Source organism: Dicentrarchus labrax, unplaced genomic scaffold (genome assembly GCF_905237075.1).
Source record: "Dicentrarchus labrax unplaced genomic scaffold, dlabrax2021, whole genome shotgun sequence".
Classification (NCBI taxonomy): domain Eukaryota; kingdom Metazoa; phylum Chordata; class Actinopteri; family Moronidae; genus Dicentrarchus; species Dicentrarchus labrax.
In genome coordinates this window covers 5,460,659-5,482,705 of record NW_026136721.1, presented here as the reverse complement: position 1 = coordinate 5,482,705, position 22,047 = coordinate 5,460,659, and the positions used below count along the sequence as shown (strand labels likewise).

The window sequence follows — 22,047 nt, the reverse complement described above, 5'->3', positions numbered from 1 at the left end:
AAAGCAGTTGAAAACAACAGACATTGAGAGAGAATGAAAAGCCAAGAAATCAGGGAACAACCTGACATTCATAGAGGAAAGAAAATCAGGCAATGGAGGATAAAGAGGAAACTGTAGGATGAAATGGAGTGAGAATAATGAGAAATTAAATGAGGAGAAAGACAATAAAGAGTCATCCAGTGAAACAATCATTCATGCTTTTCTCTGCTCAAAGCCGCATTCTCTGCCCCTTCCTCTTTTCTTGCACTCACTCAGTTATTGAGACTATTTATACACTTGTTTTGTGGACAGGTTCTTAAACCATTTCCTGAGTTTTACTTTGACTTTGGCCTTGAATATAGAGAAATTAAGTCAGTGCTTGGTTTTACGCATGATTTTCAAATAAGTGAAAGACAGCTGAAGAGGATACCTTGCGCAATAGAAAATGTACTCAAGCTAATTAGTTGATTTCTCTACACTTGGTGTACATCCATTCACAGTTGAGAAGCTGTCCGGAATACTGCAACTTTTGTGTATGAAATAACCTTGGTCTGCCAAGCAATCTGCAAATAGTTATAAAGTTGTGTGTTTTTGTAGGCTCGGCTCCCAGAAACACACCGGCGTCGTCTATAATTTTTCCAACATTTCAACATTATTGCAGTCTCATTTTCGTTATATCACTAGTTCCACTGAAATTAGTCAATAAAGTTGTGTTTTTGTACCAGGTGGATGACCACATATGTATTTTTTTTCTAAGATCCTGCATAAAATTGTAAGAAAATGTATGAAGTAAAAGCAGTAAAAATTTGACAGAATGTTCTGAATATAATTCTGAACAGTTTCTAAAATTCATTAGAATAAATCATAGTTATATACCATACAGCACTCCACCATGTTGGAATGTCATTGCTGTTCTGCTTGTATCTACACAAGAATAAGTATTTTCCCCAGCTACTGTTTTGTTAGGGCAGTGTTTTTCAACCCCAAGGCTACGGACCAGCATCAGACCACAGAATATTTGTTATCAGGGCACATGGAAATCGATCTTGAAAAGACAAGTTGTAAAGTACATCACATTGTTTTCTGAAAATCTGTGGCTAATTCAGTTTTAATACAAAAAATCTGTGAGGTCAGACAAAGTAACCAACCATACTTTTTTCCATATTATCATGCAATCTTCTTTTAAGCAGTGTTTTTATGTCTTAATGATATCTTAAGTAGCAAACAGCACATAAAGTCAAACTTTCTCTCGTCCAGTCCATCTCAGGGGTCCAGCAGGAGGTGACTCGTCAGTCTCAGGCCTTCCTGTCTTTTGAGCGTATGCCAGAAATCCAGCTCAGCCGGCGACACTCAGACCAAGCCAAACCCTGGCTGTGGTTCGCCACTGTCAAGTCTCTGATTGGGAAGGGAGTGATGCTCGCTGTGATCCAAGGCCGTGTGGTGACCAACGCTCTCAACATTGCCAATGAGGACTGCATCAAAGTGGCTGCAGTCCTAAACAATGCCTTTTACCTGGAGGACCTGCATTATACAGTGGAGGGACGAGACACGCACTACTTCATCAAAACCAATCTGCCTGAAAACGACCTCAGCGCGCTGCGGCTCACCTCAGGCAGGAAATCTCTGGAAAACGGTGTTAATGTCACAGTGTCTCAGTCCACGACAGTGATGAATGGGAGAACGAGGCGCTTCGCTGACGTGGAGCTGCAGTATGGGGCTCTGGCACTCCACGTACGTTACGGGACGACGCTGGATGAGGAGAAAGCGCGAATTCTGGAGCAAGCAAGGCAGAGGGCGCTCTCGAGCGCCTGGGCCCGTGAGCAGCAGCGGGTAAGAGATGGGGAGGAAGGAGTTCGGCTGTGGACGGAGGGAGAGAAAAGGCAGTTGCTGAGCAGCGGGAAGGTTTTGGGTTATGATGGCTACTACGTGTTGTCAATAGAGCAGTACCCTGAGCTAGCCGACAGCGCTAACAACATCCAGTTCCTACGCCAGAGTGAGATAGGGCGGAGGTAACACGGCATCAACAAACGTCTAATTTCTACCCCCTGTGACTGTCAGGGACTAATAAAGTTCAGTTTTAACACGAAATGGATGTCAACTGACTCAAAACTAGCCACTGAAGATACAGCAGGTTTGCAAAATAGTTTTATTCAAAGGATGCTGAAGTTGGATTTATAGACTGACTGATGATGTAACAATCACTTCAAAACAACTGACCTAAAACCTTCTGAACCTAGAGTTGTGATAGTTTAAGACAGTCTTTATGAGCCTGCAAATGGTTCAGTCTTTTGACCAATCTTTTTTCTTTTTCTTTCTTTCTCTCTCTCTCTTTCTTTCTTTCTTTCTTTCGCCCTGTCGTCTGCCTTTAAACAACCTACACGCATGCCCCTCCCGCTCTCGCTGGTAGGCGGGGCTAACCTGAGAGCTATAATGGTGCGCTATCTAGCTGTGAAACAGCAGGATGTAGAGACTTGTTCAAGTAGCCAACTCAGCATTTCAGCAGTCATCACAACTAGATGAGCCCACAAGCATTTAGACAGTTGTAAACTGTCAGAGCAGTCTATAGAACAAATGTTTGTGGATCCTTAACAGATGTTGCAGGTATCATATCTGTGTGAGTCCAGATGTGACCCGTTGCTCTGGGCTATAGACCTCTATGAGCCATGTCTATAGGATCTATTGGTTCTGTGGCTGAAGCCATTGAATGGAACTGTTGTGGAACTCTTGTGGACTCTCTGAGAGAGACAGGCACAAAAAGTGGACTACAATTTGTACGAATGAAAAAAAGACAGATTTTCTGTTTGGATTTTTTGTTTTGTTTTTATATATAAACTTGCATTTGCTTCAGACAAAAAGGGGATATAAAAAATGAGCAAAAAAGTGTTTACATACTATTACCTATACCACTATTACTACTATTACTACACCACCACCGGAATGGACCATGATCTGGACTAAACAAAACCAGAAACTTTGAGTTTTTGGTTCTTTCTTACTGACATGATCTGTATGGTCAGTTCTAAAACCACTCCTCCTAATCCCCTGTGCTTTTACAAAGTCTATAAAACCGTACAGTTTCAGACTACAATCAACAGCAGTGTTTGAGGAAGCAGGGCGACCGTGGCTGTTACTGATTCTATGTGGATGTACTCTTTGTGGACCGAGTGGGCTCACCGGTCCTGTAAAACACTGGTCCCCTGTCAACCCAGGAGTCCTTCACTTCTGCAAAATGTGACTCATAATGCATAGACCTTGTGCTTTTATCGGTTAAAGGTAGTAGTATTGCTTGCAATAGAAACATGTTGTCATTTGGTGGGGCAGGGTGCTGTGAGTAGTAACTAATTGTTGCTTCTCTTCTTGTTTTTGCTCATTTCTCCTTTAAAGGGACAGTGCATCGCCATCAGTGACTTTAATGAGTACCAGTAATTGATCAGAAATCGATGTGGATGTTTTTCTCATTGATTGTGGGTCTCTACTCTTTTAAAGGAGTTTTTTTTGTGTGTGTATGTGTGTTTACAAGGGTGGGAAGCCAACTTCATTTTAAAGGAAAGAACAGGAACTTTACACAGAGTGTTAACATCATATGCTACCAACCTTTTTTCAGACAACTGAGATGAGTTGACAATGATTTATGGGTTTATCTTTTTTATTTTGAAAGTTGAGAAATTCCACTTATCCGTACATCAAAATTAGTCTCAGAGAAAGTAATTTATGTACAGTGTTTCTACGGTAAAGAATAAAAATCCTTGAAACTATGGTCGATTTTTTTGTTGTGTTTCTTTTTCTGAGAGACGAGCCGTGTGAATGAACATGGTGTCAGAGTGTGATGAACAACATGGCTTTATTTTCATAAACTCATTTAACACACTATCCTTCCTGTTTTTGCTAAGCAATTCCTGACGTACATTGTTGAGCACAGTTCAAAATAGGGACAAGATTATGATAACGGTTATGCATCAAACTGGCTTGTGTACTGGTGCATAACAAAAAGTAAATCAGTGAATTAGTGCCAAATTAAGGGATGCTATAAATGGGGCCCAAGTTTTAATGTACCTCTCCCGAGAGCTATTACGACTGTATCTCAACTTCTCCAGAGGAATCATAGAAAGTACTTCCTTGACGCAGCGTTTAAACAAGGGAGGTTTCACTGACTTCCACACTTCATTATGGCTAAAAAACTATTTTGACCTCATAATTATCACCAGTAGACCTTTATCACAGAAGCCATTTTGACATGATCACTTTTCTACTCCAGAGGAAGAGTGGTCAATCATACCTTTCTTTAAAATACCAACAGTTGGAGGCATTACAAAAACTGAATTACTTTCCATGTTTCATTTTCTACCTGGATACAGCAGACAGTAACAATAATTGTTTTTTATCATTTGTTTTCCTTTTACTGTAAACTGCTCTACTTTTTTGGTTGAGCATGGAATGTGTGCATTTCTGACAACAGCTCTCACTCACCTTTGAACACCACCACACATTCTTACTCCTCTCCCCCTATCTCTCGTCCTCCCTGACCTTGTCCAGCTACTCCTCTTCCTGGTCCTCTTCCTCTCCCTTACATCATTTTTTCTTTCTCTGCTTCTCTGTGTTGTTGTGTTTCTATATAATATCTATCTAATTGAACTGCAAAACCTGGCTGTGTCTCTGATTGGAATCAGCCGTGATTGGTCTATTTAATAAAAATTAAATCAGCTATTTTGTTTCAATGATCTGCTCATTCAAAAATAGTTATCAGCTATTGTTGCAGGAGTAGATGCTTTCTATTATATGTAAGGTTTTCAACATGAGGTTTTCCTTTTTGGAAGGCTTATAAATAAGACAAGAAAGATCCATCAGGTTGGTATTGGGTAAGCTTGTGTGTAGAGAAAATGTATGCATAGAAATGAGTTAATTGACTACCTATTTTGTGAAAACAGCATGAATTGTGTGAATGGTACAACAGATGGCTGTTGCGCTAATTGCAAATTAATAGTTTTCAAAATGTGACTGCAGATTGGACAAACTGATGTTACGGACTGTAAAAAAAAAATTAATGATATTGTCGTACACTACTCACAAAAAGTTAGGGATATTCCACTTTTGGGTGAAATTGAATCAATATGTAAAATGTTGATGCTACAGTGATATTATATCATGAAAGTAGGGCATTTAAGTAGAGAAGTTCAAATTATGATCACCTGGAAAGGTTATAGTGCATTTTATGTACATTCTGAATTTTCATCCGAAAGCCGAATATCCCTAACTTTTTGTGAGTAGTGTAAATATTGATGTATTCATCCATCTATCAATTTTATAAATCATGTATCCTTTTCAGAGTCACGTGGGATTGGGACTTATCCCATCATACATTAGTTATGTTTCCAGAAATTTCCATTTTACCAGAGCTGCATGTCTTAGAACTGTGGGAGGAAAGTGGATCCAGTTGGCATGGACTCAATCTTAAGCACCAAATATGGATCAATTATAGCACCCTCCACTCTAATAATGAGGCAATTGGATTTGAAATTATTTACAGAAAAGGTCAGTGAATGTTAAATATTTAGTATGTTTTATAAAAGATATACCTCTATTTTTTTGGGCCATTCCCTTCAGGCCTTTAATGTTTCAATCCCAATTCAAAACTTAATTTAGTCACAGATTTGGGATGAGGCTACAAAGAGGCTCCTTACCTGCATGACACATTTACAGTCTCTTTTTGAACTTGTTTTAAGTTTGGCCTGACTGATGAAGCTCAGTAGAGTTTCAGCCTCAGTTCTCAGATCATCAGCTGATTCTGCCAGTGATTGGCTAGCAGGTAGCAAGAAAGATAAACAGACACTGGAAAGCGGCTCTGGAGCTACAGTGACCAAAACATTTTGAATGTTTCCTTCTTTTAAAGTATTTGTTTGGGCTTTTATTGCCTTTATGATAGAGACAGCTGGAGATAGACAGGAAAGGAAAGGGGGACAGAGAGAGGGGATGACACACAGCAAAGGGGCGCAGGTCAGATTCAAACCCTGGGCCACTGCAGCAAGAACTCAGCCTCGGTACATGGGTCGCCAGCTCTACCCACTGAGCTAACCAGGTGTCCAAAACATTTTGTTTCTGACTACCTTTTTACCAATGTCCTCCAGTTTCATGAAATAATTAGGCTTCAACTAGATTATATAAAAGTTCAAAGACTTTTCAACTCTTGGAACTGTCTGTTCTTGTTCTTGCTCGAACTTTGTTACAACACACTTTCTCAGGATGTGCTCTCTTTCTCTTTCTGGCAGAAGTAGCCTTATCTCAGCTACATCACACTGACTGCTCATTTAGGTTATGTCAGCAAGGATTTTCTTCCACATGGGCTCTGATTCACATTAGATCATTATACAATACTTTGCTCCCTCTCTTTTGTGGTTTCTCCGATGGCACTGAGGAAAGCAGTAGCCTAGGAAAACAGCTTGTAACAGGATGGTTGCTGATTTGAATCCCTAAATGAAAAAACAAAAGTGCAGACCACCAACCTGATGTCAGCATGTGTAGTATAGACTTAAAAAATCTTCAGTTTTCTTTGGTTAACAGTTAATCTCACATACAAAATGCACTAAAGCGACAAAAACAATTCATATACATCTCAAGACGTCTTCCAACAGAAGAACACTTTGTCATTTATTATATGTATTGACCAAAAATGACTAACAACAGGGAGTGTACCTAATTATCATAAACCAAGACTAAATAAATACAGAAATAAGTTAACTTATTTATATACAATACAATTTCATTGACTATGTGGTTATATTATGGATACTTACTGTATATGTCAGAAAATAAATAAATCCTATTGAAGCTCTGTCCTAGGTTTCTGCCTCTTAACAGGCAGCTTTTCCTTGCCCCCGTCGCCAAGTGCTTGCCCATGGAGGTACTGTTGGGTCTATGTAAATGTTATAAGGAGTTCGGTCTAGACCTACTCTATTTGAAAAGTGTCCTGAGATAACTTCTGTTATGAATTGGCGCTATACAAATAAAATTGAATTGAATTGAATTGAAGCATATTACAGCATTAGTAATTAATTTCTATATTTGGCACAAAATGGAACTAAAGTCACAATACAAAACCATACACGTTCACTGTACATACATTCAGTTAAATTTTATTTGTATAGTTCCAAATCATAACAGAGAGAGGTAGTTAGAAAGAGAAAGACAGAGAGAGTGCCCTGAGATAACTTCCACCCGAACCAGTCGAGGCAGATGGCCACCCATTTAAAGCCAAGGTCTGCTCGAGGTTTCTGCTTGTTAAAAGGAAGTTTTTCCTCGCCCCTATCACCAAGTGCTTTCTTATGGTAGGAACTGTTGGGTCTCTGTTAATAGTTTTATGAGGGGTATGTTCTAGACCTGCTCTCATGATTTGCTATACACATATATTGAACTGAATTTAAAAATTATGATTACAGTGCACCATCAAATCTAACATTTAAAGTTTGGAAGACATTTGGGTTCTATATAGATAGATATAGATAGAAATAATTTATTTATCCCCGAAGGGAAATTATAATGTTATAGCAGCTGATTAAGAGTCAATTATTATTAGAAAGTCTTATTGCAGTGGGGAGGAACAATTTTCTATATTGTTCCTTAGAGCAGCGGGGATGAATGAGTCTGTTGCTGAAGCTGCTCTTTAGCTTGTCCAGTGTTGTGTGGAGGGGGTGAGAGGGATTGTCCATGATTGCCAGCAGTTTTGCCAGCATCCTCTCCTCCACCACCTCCTCCAGGGTGACAAGCTTAGAGCCAACAACAGACTCGGCCTTCTTAATGAGTTTGTTCAGTCTGTTGGAGTCCTTTGCCTTGATGCCCACACCCCAGGACACCGCAGCAAAGAAGATGGTGCTCACCACAACAGACTGATAAAACATCTGCAACATCCTGTTGCAGACATTGAAGGACCTGAGCCTCCTCAGGAAGTAAAGCTGGCTCAGGCCCTTCTTGTAGATGGCCTCTGAGTTAGTGGACCAGTCCAGTTTGTTGTCCAGTGTGAAGGAAGGAAAATTGGACAAAAGTTTAGCCATGTGTAAGATCTGTCAGACAGAGTCCAGTGGTAGCATGACAAATTGTAACACTCACCTGGTGAGGCGGCATGGTGAAACAGACGACAAGGAGTCTGTAGATGCTAATGCAGCCTGCACAAGCAAGAACACAGATATTAAACACTTTTCCCAGCTTCAACTGGGTGAAGTCTAAGGTAATCACAGTAGAAAGTATTTTTGTGTTTTTTCCCCATGCCATAAAGAAAATTAATACTTACTTTCTGGTATTTTATAAATTCAACTCAATTCAATTTTATTTGTGTAGCACCAATTCATAACAGAAGTTATCTCAGGACACTTTTCAAATAGAGCAGGTCTAGACCGAACTCCTTATAACATTTACAGAGACCCAACAGTTCCACAATAAGGAAGCACTTGGCGACGGGGACAAGGAAAAGCTGCCTGTTAAGAGGCAGAAACCTAGGACAAACCCTACGGCTCTAGGTGGGTGGTCGTCTGCCTCGACCACTTGGGGTGAGAGAGAGAGAGAGAGAGTGAGACAGAGACAGACAGACAGGTGCACAGCAACAACAGTAGCAACAACTACACCAATAGTAGTGACTGATGATGATGAACATGAAGAAGACTATGACAACGACAACAGCAATGAAGGGGGACAATGAGTAGTGACAATAGTAATAATAGTTACTGTAATAATAATAATAATAATAATAATTATTATTATTATTATTATTATTATTATTATATCAGTGATATTAGCAATGGCAATCAAACAGGACCATGGCAGGAGGCTCCACCAGGATCCATGAGAACCTGCGAGACGAGAAAGCACAAGAACTCCGGGGAAGAAGTAAAGTTAGTAACATGCATTAATGGGACATGAATGAGTGCAGAAAGAGAGAGAAGAAGAGAGGAGCTCAGTGCACCATGGGAAATCCCCCAATAGTCTAGGCCTATAGCAGCATAACTAAGGGATGGTTCAGGACTCACCTGATCCAGCCCTAACTATAAGCTTTATCAAAAAGGAACTCTAAGCCTACGCTTAAATGTGGAGATGGGGTCTGCCTCCCGAACCACAACTGGAAGCTGGTTCCACAGGAGAGGAGCTTGGTAACTGAAGGCTCTGGCTCCTGTTCTACTTTTTGAGACTATAGGAACCATAAGTAGACTGCATTCAGTCTCTAAAAGTAGAACAGGAGCCAGAGCCTTCAGTTACCAAGCTCCTCTCCTGTGGAACCAGCTTCCAGTTGTGGTTCGGGAGGCAGACACCCTCACCACATTCAAGAGTAGGCTTAAGACATTCCTCTTTGATAAAGCTTATAGTTAGGGCTGGATCATGTGAGTCCTGAACCATCCCTTAGTTATGCTGCTATAGGCCTAGACTATCGTGGGATTTCCCATGGTGCACTGAGCTCCTCTCTTCCTCTCTCTTTCTGCACTCATTCATGTACCATTAGTTACTAACTGTTCTTGTGCTTTCTCGTCTCGCAGGTTCTCATGGATCCTGGTGGAGCCTCCTGCCATGGTCCTGCTTGACTGCCATTGCCAATACTGTTGTTGCTGTGCACCTGTCTGTCTGTCTGTCTCTCTCTCTCTCTCTCTCTCTCTCTCTCTCTCTCTCTCACCCCAACTGGTCGAGACAGACGACCACCCACCTAGAGCCGGAGGATCTGTCCTAGGTTTCTGCCTTTTAACAGGCAGTTTTTCCTTGCCCTTGTCGCCAAGTGCTTGCTCATGGTGGTACTGTTGGGTCTCTGTAATTAATGTTAAAGAGTTCGGTCTAGACCTGCTCTATTTGAAAAGTGTCCTGAGATAACTTCTGTTATGAATTGGCGCTATACAAATAAAATTGAATTGAATTGAATTGAATTCAGAGAACGTAGTGTTCTAGTGGGGTAATAGGGTACTATAAGCTCTTTAAGATATGAAGGGGCCTGACCATGAAGAGCTTTGTAGGTGAGGAGGAGGATTTTAAATTCTATTCTAAATTTTACAGGGAGCCAGTGCAGAGAAGCTAGTACAGGAGAGATGTGATCTCTTTTCCTAGTTCCTGTAAGTACTTGTGCTGCAGTGTTTTGAATTAATTGGAGCAGGGGGCAGCCTGATAATAAAGAGTTGCAGTAATCCAGCCTAGAAGTAACAAATGCATGGATTAGTTTTTCTGCATCTGTCTGTGATAGGATATGTCTTATTTTTGTAATATTACGTAAATGAAAGAAGGCAGTCCTAGAGGTCTGCTTTATGTGGGAATTAAATGACATGTCCTGATCAAAGATAACTCCAAGATTCCTGACAGTAGCGCTAGAGGCCAAGGTAATGCCATCGAAAGTAACTATATCTTTAGACAGTGAGTCTAACATCAGAAAATTGCAGCTCCTCCAGGATTTTATGTCCTTAAGACATGTTTGTAATTTAGATAATTGATTAATTTCATTGGGCTTAATCGATAAATATAACTGCGTATCATCTGCATAGCAATGAAAGTTAATGATTCCTAATAATGTTGCCTAAAGGAAGCATATATAAAGTAAATAGTATTGGTCCAAGTACAGAACCTTGTGGAACTCCATGACTAACTGTAGTATTTATTGAAGATTCATCGTTAACATGTACAAATTAAGAACAGTATGTATGACTTAAACCAGCTTAATGCGGTTCCTTTAATGCCAATTTGATGCTCAAGTCTCTGTAAAAGAATATTATGGTCAATGGTGTCAAATGCAGCACTAAGATCCAATAATACAAGTACAGAGAAAAGTCCATTGTCGGAAGCAATCAAAAGGTAATTATTAACTTTAACCAGAACTGTCTCTGTGCTGTGATGAACTGAAAAAAAATTATATAAATATATATGTATTTGAAGGTAGGCAATGTCACTTTTATAGAATTGGCTTATTTTCAATTAGAATGGAAATTCAATTCAATTCAATTCAATTTTTATATAGCGTCAATTCATAACAGAAGTTATCTCAGGACACTTTTCAAATAGAGCAGGGGCCCGTTTCTGAAAGCAGGTTTAGTGAAAACTCTGACTTAGTTAACCCTGAGATGAGGGAAACTCTGGTTTTGTGGTTTCACAAAGCCAGTTCAGCTTAACACTGAGTCACTTGACCTGGCAACATACTCCGTGAACCTAACCTGCTCGCTGGCAGGTTTTCTTCAACTAACCCTGAGTTTCTCCTGCTCTTAAGTTGAAGCCTGCAGACTGAAGGCAGTGGCAGACATGGCGTGTCCTTTTCTTGAAGAGCCAGTTGATGTCGAGACGCAGATACTCTGCAGAAATGTCCGTAGGGAGAGGATTATTAGAGCCCGATTGGAAGTTTTATTATTCCGTGATGAGTACCTGTTTGAGCGTTTCCGTTTCTCTGCATCATTAATAATGTATCTAAACAATATTCTCAGCCCTCACATCGTTCACATGACACATCGTGGACACGCTCTCAGTTCCGAGCAAATTCTTTGTATTGCACTGCGTCTTTTTTTGCCAACGGCAGTTTTTTATATAACATCAGTGATGCAGAGCATGTGTAGGGCAACTGTCTGTCGGGCTGTCCGAAATGTGACACTTGCACTGAAACGGCTGCTATACACGTTTGTAGTGTTCCCAAGTCACAGACCCACCAGACTTCTCAAAGAAGAGTTCCACAGATTTGCAGGTATCAGTCTAAGCAATAATTAATTTATGTCATAAAGCTTTGAGACTTGAAGCACTAATCAGTCAATTTGATATATTTTATGATTTCCAGGTGTGATTGGCTGCATAGATGGCACTCACATTCCTATCATAGCTCCTTCAATAAATGAAGGAGATTATGTGAATGGGAGATCTGTCCACAGCATTAATGTACAGGTAGGCCTAAGTAGTATAATAATTAAATATATTTCACTATACAGCTAATTACTGTTCTCCACTGTGAAGACCATATGTGATGCAGCCCACATGATAAACAATGTGGAAGCGAAGTGGCCTGGGTCTGCGCATGACTCTACGTGAGTCTACACTGAGTGCAAGATTTGCCCGTGGTGAGTTTATATACAGTATACAGCTATGATCAATATTTTGTTTCCTCCTATTGCAACTGAAACATTAAACTGTATCTTGTATTATCATAGGAGAGTTCGATGGTTACCTACTCGGAGACAGAGGGTACCCCTGCCAGCGTTATCTGCTGACCCTTTACCCTGACCCTGAGCCTGGCCCACAGCAACACAACTTGGCTCACTGCAGGACACAAGCCAGAGTGGAGATGACCATCGGGATACTCAACTTCCAGTGCCTTTGTAGACTCAGGGTCACCCCAGAAAGGGCTTGTGACATAGTGGCATGTGTGGTTCTCCACAACATTGCCACTATTAGAGGAGAACAATGTCCTTCTCTTTCCCCCAATGATCCAGATAATAACCCTAACCCCCCCCCGCTGATGCACGAGATGGAAGAGCTGTTAGAGAAATGATATGCTTCAATCATTTCTAACTGATCCATCACCTCCCCAGTGTCAAAGAACGACAATATGTCTCTCATTTTATGAGGTCTTCTTTATTTCCTAGAAGGACAAATGTTGTACAGTTGTTAATCCTTTGTTGTTGAAACAATTAAAAATCATCTGCCTGTGGGCACGTCACCCACCTTTAACTGATGGTCCAGCAGTTGTATTTCCATTTTTGTCTTGGTGATCTGCAGCCTTATATGTTCCATTTCTAGATGTGATTTGTTTAATTGTGATTGTAAATATACCTTGTAGAGTTCATTCACAGGGAGCTATAGGAACGTAAACAACGTTGAATTTCACAGCGCCACGTCTACTTAGTGTCATTGTAAGTTATGGGTCAATGCTGAACAACATCTTACTGAGGTAAGCTGTGCTGTGGAGGTTGATGGACCTTCTTCCTCATTGTAATTTCCAGCATTGCTCTGTTAGAGAGAACAAAGTTGCAAGTTGTATTGTGGAACAACACTTAACTGAAACCAAAGTTACTTAAAAAAAAAAAAAAAAAAAAGGTGTAAACCTCAACAGGCCTCTCTGCATCTTCCCTCTCTGTGGCAGCTGATAAGGTGTCTTCATCAACCTCCTGTAATGAAACAGAATGTTTGTGTTATATTCTACCCATTATGACAAATCTGTGGAATATTAAGAGAACTTACAACAGCATGGAGGAAGAAGGCTCCACGAGACAGATTACACCATCAGTAACTGGTAGAAGATGAAGATAAGACAGTTGATGATTACCCAGAAAAGTGCCCCACCTAATTTAATTTTTTTTTTACAATAGTGTGCAGGTCCCATCACAATTTTTCAAACTCTGAGTCACCTTAAAATGGATTGATATCTGAAAGCAACAGCAGCCAATTACAAAGAACTGTAGCCTACTGCTACAAGAAAAACCAGTGTGCCAAGTTGTGTCTAAGATGAATGGGTGGCCATTACTGAGCGAACACTAGAAAAAGGATTAATGTACATGCCATTCATTTGAATAACTTGCATCTTATGTAGGCCCCTGTATCCTGGGCCGTGGCTGGGTCCGATGAGCTCCCCCCAGAGATGCCCTCAGCAATGGGTCGCCCACTGTTCTGACTGAGGGCCATCTCTTCAGCCTCTGTGAGAGGTGATGGTGGACCGCCACCTGTTTTGCAGGCCTCAGCCTTTTTTCTGTTGGCTATAATGGAGGTCAAATTTAAACATATCCAGAAAACACACATTTGGAGACTTGTATGTATAAAAGGTATTTAGGTGTTGCTTTCATGTAGACAATATTAAATACTAGCAGTGTTGGGATTTCTTTGTTTAGCAGATTTCCCTAATTACTTAAATGTATCTATCACATGTTGAATGTAGCCACTAAATGCTGTTTAATGAGGGCAGGCTAAACAACATCAAAATTGCTTGAACTTAAATTATACCTTACCTGTTTGAACTACATTTTTATATTTCATCTTTAGTTGCTGCCAAGTCCGTTTGGTGGGTTGCACCTGTGCGCACAAACACACATATGGAATATAATTGTTGAATGGAACATTCAAGACAAAACATTTCTTTTTTTCTCCAATTAATACTCACGCATTGACTCGGTCAGCAATTTTCTGCCATGCGAGCTCCCGCTCTTTTGCTGCTGCCACAGTAATGCTTTTTAAAAAAAATATTTGCTCACTTTCTGCATATGCATATATGTCATTAATATTTTCAACTCCACTGGGAAGAAGTAGGAGGATCGAGGCTTTTTGTCACTTGTTGCCATGGTGAATCATGTTATTTGTGTTCCATTGATGAGGGCTTTTTATATCCTCATGCACGGGCTTCACTCAGGGTTACCTTGACTGAGAGTTGATTGAACTAAGTGTTATCACCTGTTCTGAAACCGAAAACTCAGAGTTTGACAGCTCAGAGTTGGTCAACCTAGAGTTAAGGTTTTAACTCAGAGTTTGTTAAACCTGCTTTCTGAAACGGGCCCCAGGTCTAGACCGAACTCCTTATAACATAAAATGATGAGAAATGTCAACACGTTAAGAACTGTATCTGCTTACATCGTATTGCACCATATTAAAATGCAACAGTGCTACTCCACCTTGGAGTTTGACCACAAGTTCTCATCCACATCACACCTCATGTCCTCTTGTGATACACCAGGGAAAGAATCTCTCTGTATGGCTGAGCCATTTAATCTTCCGCCAGCTTGAGTAGAGGAAAGACTGGAGGTGGCTGAAAGCTTTTTGTTGTTTTTTAAGATGATTTTCTTTGCTTGTGATTTTTCATTCAGTCTGCTGTGTGTCTACATGTATATCATGTATGACCCAGAGCAATTATGATGTAGTGGCTTGGTGGTGTTATTTATTTTGTCAATGAAGACTCCTTCTTTTCCTCCTCCATCGTCCATCTTTTCCTCAGTCTGCCCCTGCTTCTTCCCCCTGAGAGTGCTTTGTCACTCCTGCTCTGTTCTTCCCTCAGCAGTGCCTTGGTTAATATACCATGTAATCAGATTGTACCCACTCCCGGTGTTTGTGTAGTATCTGCCTCTCGCTCTTTGTTTGGTGGCCAAAATCAAAGTGCAGCCCACTCAATGATGCAGAAAGTGCTTAATGTGTCTCAGGAGACTGTGGTTTTCAACAGGAGGTTGGGATCTCAAGCTGATGGCGGGTTAGTTCATTAGTAATATTTTACTGCCTCATTGCACAAAATGAACATATTATATCAGTGGGTGTGCTTTCTGCACACTCCACAACCCAAAGCATTTCAACACATGCCCAAACTCTCAACTCAAACCAGGTTCTGGGCCAAGATTTCTCCAGGAAAAAGTAGTCCCTGGAATTTTTCTTGCCAGTGAACAAATATAAAAACAATTACTATTTTTGTATTTTGTTTTCCTATCCCTTGATATTCAGATTGTCAAAAGCAACCAAAATACACCAATTCAATTCAATTCAATTCAATTCAATTCAATTCAATTCAATTCAATTCAATTTTATTTGTATAGCACCAATTCATAACAGAAGTTATCTCAGGACACTTTTCAAATAGAGCAGGTCTAGACCGAACTCTTTAAAACATTATTTACAGGGACCCAACAGTACCACCATGAGCAAGCACTAGGCGACAAGGGCAAGGAAAAACTGCCTGTTAAAAAGGCAGAAACCTAGGACAGATCCTTCGGCTCTAGGTGGGTGGTCGTCTGCCTCGACCAGTTGGGGTGAAAGAGGGAGAGAGAGAGAGACACACACACACACAGAGAGAGAGAGAGAGAGAGAGAGAGAGAGACAGGTGCACAGCAACAACAGTATTGGCAATGGCAATCTAGCAGGACCATGGCAGGAGTCTCCACCAGGATCGATAAGAACCTGCAAGACGAGAAAGCACAAGAACCTTGCAAGTGTCAATGCCAGATTTCAGGCACCTGACCTTTTATATTTTTTTTTCTGTTGAGCAGAGATTACATTGTTGGTGATGTTATTTTCTCAAACTTTCCCTTAATTTTACAACTTGTTCAGGTTGTAAACCGGTGTGCTTATTATTTAATAATATCATTTTAATTAAAATTCTAATTTGTTTTTTCTAATTCATTCTAATTTAGGGAAACAAAGTTTGTCATAAGAACTCTGGAACAAAGTCTTAATGACCAGTATGTAGGATTTAGTGGCATCTAGTGAGGACGTTGCAGATTGCAACTTTTGACACAGCTCAGCCTTCCAAACATGTAGGGGAAACTACAGTGGTTGAAACTTGCGAATAAACTGAAAGGCTAGAGCCAGTATTCGGTTTGTTCATTCTGGACTACTGTAGAAACGTAGCAGTTCAAGATGACAGACTCTGACTCAGACCCTCTGTAGATAAAAACAGGGTAAAAAAAAAAAAGCACAATGATTCTTATTTTCCAGTGATTATACACTAATGAACATACCTATGAATATAGGTTCCATTTCTTATAATAGATCCTCCTCAATGTTACACACTGGTCCTAAAGTTGAACCAACCAATTACAAGGCTGCACTCACATTGGATGGAGACCCGTGATTCACAGCCAATATTTGTTGTAGTTTTTTAAAGGTCCAGTTTGTAACATTTAGGAGGATCTATTGGCAGAAATGAAATATAATATTCATACGTATGTTTTCATTAGTGTATAAATAGAGCTGTTTTTCTTCCATGGAGGCCGCTACATTGGTAAATGGTAAATGAACCTGTACAGCGCCTTTCTAGTCTTCCGACCACTCAAAGCACTTTTACACTATGTGCCACATTCACCCTTTCACTCAGTGATGGCAAAGTCCATCGAACAGAAACTAACTCATTCATACACATTCACACACCGATGCACGGGAGCAATTTGGGGTTCAGTATCTTGCTCAAGGATACTTCGACACGTGGCACCAGGAACCCGGGATCGAACCCACAACCTTCCGATTAAGGAACAACCCCCTCTGCCTCTGAGCCACAGCCACCCACGTTGAACTGCCATGTTTCAACACTGGCTTAAGAAAGCATTTCGCTGCCACTGTAGTTTATCCTTTGCTCATCACAGCTCATTCACAGGTGTTCAGGTAATTTCAATCTGCAACTTCACCCCTAGATTCCAGTAAATCCTACACACTAGTCCTTTAAGTGTCTGTTGTTATAAAAAAGAAAAAGTTCTAAGATCAAATAAAAGACATCCAAGTAAGTACAATACCTGAGCACTCACACCATAGGAAGTGATGTCAGAGTAATGATTCAAATATATTGGTGCAGACTAGCTACGGAAACAAAAGGAAAATCAATCTGACACTGAAATGGCTGCTGCATTTACTGCCTGTGTGTGTAGACATGTCCTCAAAAATGTCAAATAGCAAATGGAATACAACGTGTGTGACAGTGTTTGTGTTCAGCAGATATGCATCAGTTGAATGAATGGCTGTGTGCGTGTGTGTATGTGAGAGAGAGATGCATGGTAGGATAAAGAAACAATGAAATATCTGTGACCACAGACCCATAATGTTCCTATCAATATCTTGCTGGCAGAATGTCAAACAATAGCTTGCAGATAGAATATTTGAACAAACGGAACTGAAAAAACACAAACCTGGCATTTGTGTTTTATGTTAAAAAATAGAGCATTGAATATAACAGGTAAGTGAGGGAATGACCTACAACAAACATCAAGATCCAGAGTCATAGTATGGAAAAAAAACACTGGGCTTTCATCTGTTTTAAAGTATGCTCAGACTAAACATGAAGATACATTTGAGGTGGTAGGCATTTAGGGTGTATATAGGATGAATGCAATCATCCAAGTTGTTTTCAAGACCAAGTGAGTATACGATTTTTGGCGCAATTTACACCATTGCTATTGACTGCATATAGATATAATACCTTTGCATTTAGGTATAGATAAAGTACTTTTGCTGGTGTGAGGTGAGCATATGAGAGAACAGTGCAGCATATGAATGCTGAAGCATTTTAAACATGCGCTGACACCTTATGTTTTTGCAAATTTGTGCCACAAAATGTCTTCAGTTTTATTGAGCAAGTATTTTGGAATTTGACTCTTTTTGGTCGCTCTCAATGTACCTATACAAAAGATTTAGAAAAAGATAAAAATAGACCAAGTAAAATGCAAGGACAACAAAGATGAACATAGATATGTAAAACCAATCAGAGCTATTATGAACATTGTGCATCCCCTCGAGCCTTTGCATTGATTTACAGGCAGTATTAATATCTAAAATTCACTTTGAAACTTAACACACCCTTAGGTTAGAATTAAATTTCTTTCAGAACTGAAGCCAATTAAGTTTAATAGTTAAATACAAACCAGTTTCTCAATTGCTCTGCTCAAAAATATTGTTGAAAATTGAACAGAAGTCACTCGTCACTGGAATCAAGAGGATTCATGATCACAACATGGCAACACATCAAAAACTACTAGCTTATGCGTTAGCCCATTGCTGACTCTTTCACCAAATTTATCTAAAATCTATTTACAAGTTCCTAAAAGGTACCTAACAAACCACTAAAGTGCCTACTATCCTATTGAGGCAGAGTGGGTCATCCCCTAATCGGAAGGTTGTTGGTTCGATCTCGGCTCCTCCTGCCACGTGTCGAAGTATCCTTGAGCAAGACACTGATCCCCAAATTGCTCCTGATGTTGTGCATCGGTGCGTGAATGTGTATGAATGAGTTACTTTCTGTTCGATGGACTTTGCCATCACTGTGTGAATGTGTGTGAAAGGGTGAATGTGGCATGTAGTGTAAAAGCACTGTGGTCAGAAGACTAGAAAGGCGCTATACAAGTACAGGTCCATTTACCATTTAAAACATTTTCAAGAATAAAGAACACAGTGGACACTAGCTCATGTGGTCCCACAGTTTTATTGGTTCCAACAGCACTGACAGCTGATATGGTTGAAGTAAAAATGACAGATGATGAAGACGGAATTGAGAAGTGGTTTCCAGTCATTTATTGGAAATCACATGTACGGTAAATTATGAACATACGATTAGCGTTTATATCGTTTCACTGTAACAGCATATTAGAGAGTACAACAGCAAAAGTATAAATACTATTTTCAAGTTAATGGCAGGAAGACTCTTGGACGACTGTGGTAAATGAGCATGTTTTAAAAGCCATTTAGTAAAACGAAGGAAATCTAAAATAAAAACTGTTTTGAGTAATAATTAGAAAAGAATCTGCTGGCACATTACTAAACACCCTAACCCTCACATTCCAATTACAGAAACGTTGTCTGAAGACAGCAGCACTTCTCAGAACACAATGCTGAAATGATTGTTAAAACTAAGGCTATATATGCCCTACAGGGAATATATTAAAAATCCCATATGCACACAGTAACATATATATGTAAAGATAAGGCAACTTTGTATTGTGGTTGGATGATTAGAAAGGCTAGCCATTCTTTACAATGTTCTCATTAAATATTAATGTTCACACAGCTTGTACCCCCTGAAAACCAAACTGCTAACACGGATGCTCAAGGGCCAACAGTGACACTGAGCAGCTCCCAGTATTCACTGATTTACTGGGCAGCTTCCATTGTGAATGTGAAAGGTCAAATAAACTGAATATTGAGGTGCATCTGTATTAGTCTGAAACCATGTTTGAAGGAGGAAAAAAAATATTTCAGGTTTTCACCTGGTCTGAAAGCCATGAGAAGATCTGATGGAACACAAAAGATTTTAAAATCAAACACTCAAGAAAGTGTGTTCAGTGTACTTGTGAATTCCTAAACCCAAAGGGAGTTTTAAAAGAAAAAAATGTGAAAGCACCATTTAAAGACCCTCCACCAGAGTCAGCCACAAAGGGTGAAGCATCAAATTAAAGTATCTTGAATATCTGGTTAATCAAAATATCAAAAGATGTCAAGGTGTCCTTGAGTTTTCCTTTGGACAAAGCAGGGGGCAAGAAGACAGAGAAAAGAGGCATCAAAGTCCCTTTCAATCATGTCAGTCTTCCTCTGCTTCCCCGCCTCATTCAGCAGCTCCCCAAGGTGAGTCGTTTGCGTTTTCACTTGGTCGCGCTGTTAAGCATTCCAGGGTGGTTAATGGAATTAAAATCAATGACAATCTGAGTCCTCTTGGGCTTGAACTGCCTGCCAAAACCCAGAGGAAAAAACATGCGCATAAGAACAGGAAAAACAGGCACACCAAATAAAAACAAGGATGAGGAAGAAAGTCGCCTTTCCATTGTCACCTACACCTCCTCACACACACTAGCTCGCCTTGTCCGCCTCTTTCTGCTCCTCTCTCTACATATAATACGTGTACATTTGTGTCTGCTCTGTTGACTCTGTCAGCAGTATGTTTTATAAAGTTCCACAAGAAACGACACACATTTTGGTTTTGGTGGAGGATTTGGTTTTAGTTTTGGAGGAAGCTTGTTAATGATGTCAATCTATCAAAAAACAAAACTGTTGTTTTAACTGGTCTCTGCTGGTAAAATATCCACCATGTTTCTCTGTAAAATGCTAAAATAGAGGTGCCAGCCACTAATATCCTGGCTGAAGGCCAAACTAAATCTAGGTGGGAATGACTGAAAAAGTGCTATTTTGGAGGTAAAAATAAATGTTATATAATATAAAAATAACATAAAGGTTAACTGATCTATGTGGAGTGAGATAATCAGTTAATTTGAGGAAAACCAAGGTTTAAATATATTAGCACAATATCAAATACTGGTACTGCCCTGTAATACTCTGACCAACATCTTTAGCTCTTTAGCTCTACCATGCAAAGATCTGCACTTTATAAAATAAGCCCTCTGGTTTGTTCTAAAGATCTTAAAGGTCGCTTCTTTCCTTCGCCTTTAGTTTGCTTCCACCACGCCTCCACGTTTCCCTGTGTATGTGTGGTTTTCAACTTGTCAGACATGACTGACGCTTTCAGAGACAAACAACTGCAGCAAACACACTAGGAACTATTTCTCAGCTTTAGAGATCTGAGCAGATCTCACCTTTAACACTATGAACCATAAAGCCTTTGGCACGGCTTGCAGCACTGTGGACTGCCCTCAAACATTTTGTCATCACCCCCATCCTCCTGCATGTCATGACTGCTGCTGTTCACTGTAGTGGATCAGATAGAAATCCTTTTCAAAATCAGGACAGGAATCAAGCAGGGCTGTGTCACAGCTCTCACTTACCACTGATCTAACTAGTACTCGTGCTATATCATCTGCTCCTATCAGGCGTAACCTTATTGCGTGGTTATTGCCCATTGTTGTTTTCTGGTATTGTTGTGATGAATAACTGGACAAATGTGGATGACTTAGACTGATATATCAGCCAATATTGACCTATAGTAGAGATATCGAGTGTATATAACACACTGTGGAAGGCAGCACAGAGTAAGAGAGAAGCACCAGCTCTCAGCATTGTCAACTAGAATTGGCTGTAGACAATGTATTGTATATGCAATTTTTTTCATATTTGTTTAAGAATGCAGCCTTCAGAATACCTCTGCATAGTCCTATCACTACACAATTCACATAGAAAATGTCAATTTTCTAACCAGCTCAAAATCCACTATATTGCTGCCATATAGGTAATCAGTGATTTTTTTCGCTTTAAAATCCAATATTGATCAAATAATTTTCAGTTAAGTTACTATAGAAGTATGTAATGCTTAGTGCTTAGACACCTAATGCTTAATAATGTAAGCATTAGGTGTCATATTCCACCATACCACTGTTGACCTAAATGAACAAAATGTACTAGCACATTCTCATAGGCTTGTGGAAAAGCATTCTGGAAAATGAAGCAAAGTATCATTGAGTGGTGGAGAGGGTGGAAGTCGGGAAAACCTTGGTGCAACAAAACAGGTAAATAGAAATTAACCCATCACAAGATAACAGAGGTGAAATTTCACTTTAAGGCAAGAAAGCAAAACTATTTCTATTTTTTCCTGTGTGCCAGAGAAAAGCAGTTCCTCACCTGCATTGTATGCCTGCCATGCTGAGCAGCCTTCTGGAAGCGACCATCTCCGGAGTGTCATGGTACTTATCAGAAAGAAAGACCACATCCCTAATACCTGGACAGAATGAGGGAGGGATAATATAGAGATGCAGA

At 40.0% G+C, this 22,047-nt stretch overlaps 2 protein-coding genes across 16 annotated transcripts in view; one reads left to right on the top strand and one right to left on the bottom strand.

The window, feature by feature from the left end:
* Positions 1–3,734, top strand: part of LOC127355461 (teneurin-3) — a 361,742-nt gene extending 358,008 nt beyond the window's left edge. For all 11 annotated transcript variants that reach the window (XM_051386366.1, XM_051386371.1, XM_051386367.1 and 8 more), the window contains one exon: positions 1,237–3,734. In XM_051386366.1, the coding sequence (XP_051242326.1) occupies positions 1,237–1,992 (756 nt within the window). In that variant the 3' untranslated portion in view covers positions 1,993–3,734. The remainder of the gene's footprint in view (positions 1–1,236) is intronic.
* Positions 1–22,047, bottom strand: part of dctd (dCMP deaminase) — a 145,349-nt gene that overhangs the window by 114,168 nt on the left and 9,134 nt on the right. Inside the window, exons 5-7 of one of the 5 annotated variants that reach the window (XR_007881767.1) lie at positions 21,913–22,009; positions 20,934–21,045; positions 18,820–20,073 (exon numbers count right to left, since the gene is read on the bottom strand). Coding sequence is in view for 4 of the 5 variants with exons in the window: in XM_051386459.1 (XP_051242419.1) it covers positions 15,627–15,828; positions 21,913–22,009 (299 nt within the window). In the remaining variant the exon portion in view is untranslated. Of the gene's footprint in view, positions 1–15,438; positions 15,829–18,819; positions 20,074–20,933; positions 21,046–21,912; positions 22,010–22,047 lie in introns of those variants that run through there. The other 4 variants (XM_051386459.1, XM_051386458.1, XM_051386462.1 and 1 more) reach the window with 4 other exon arrangements.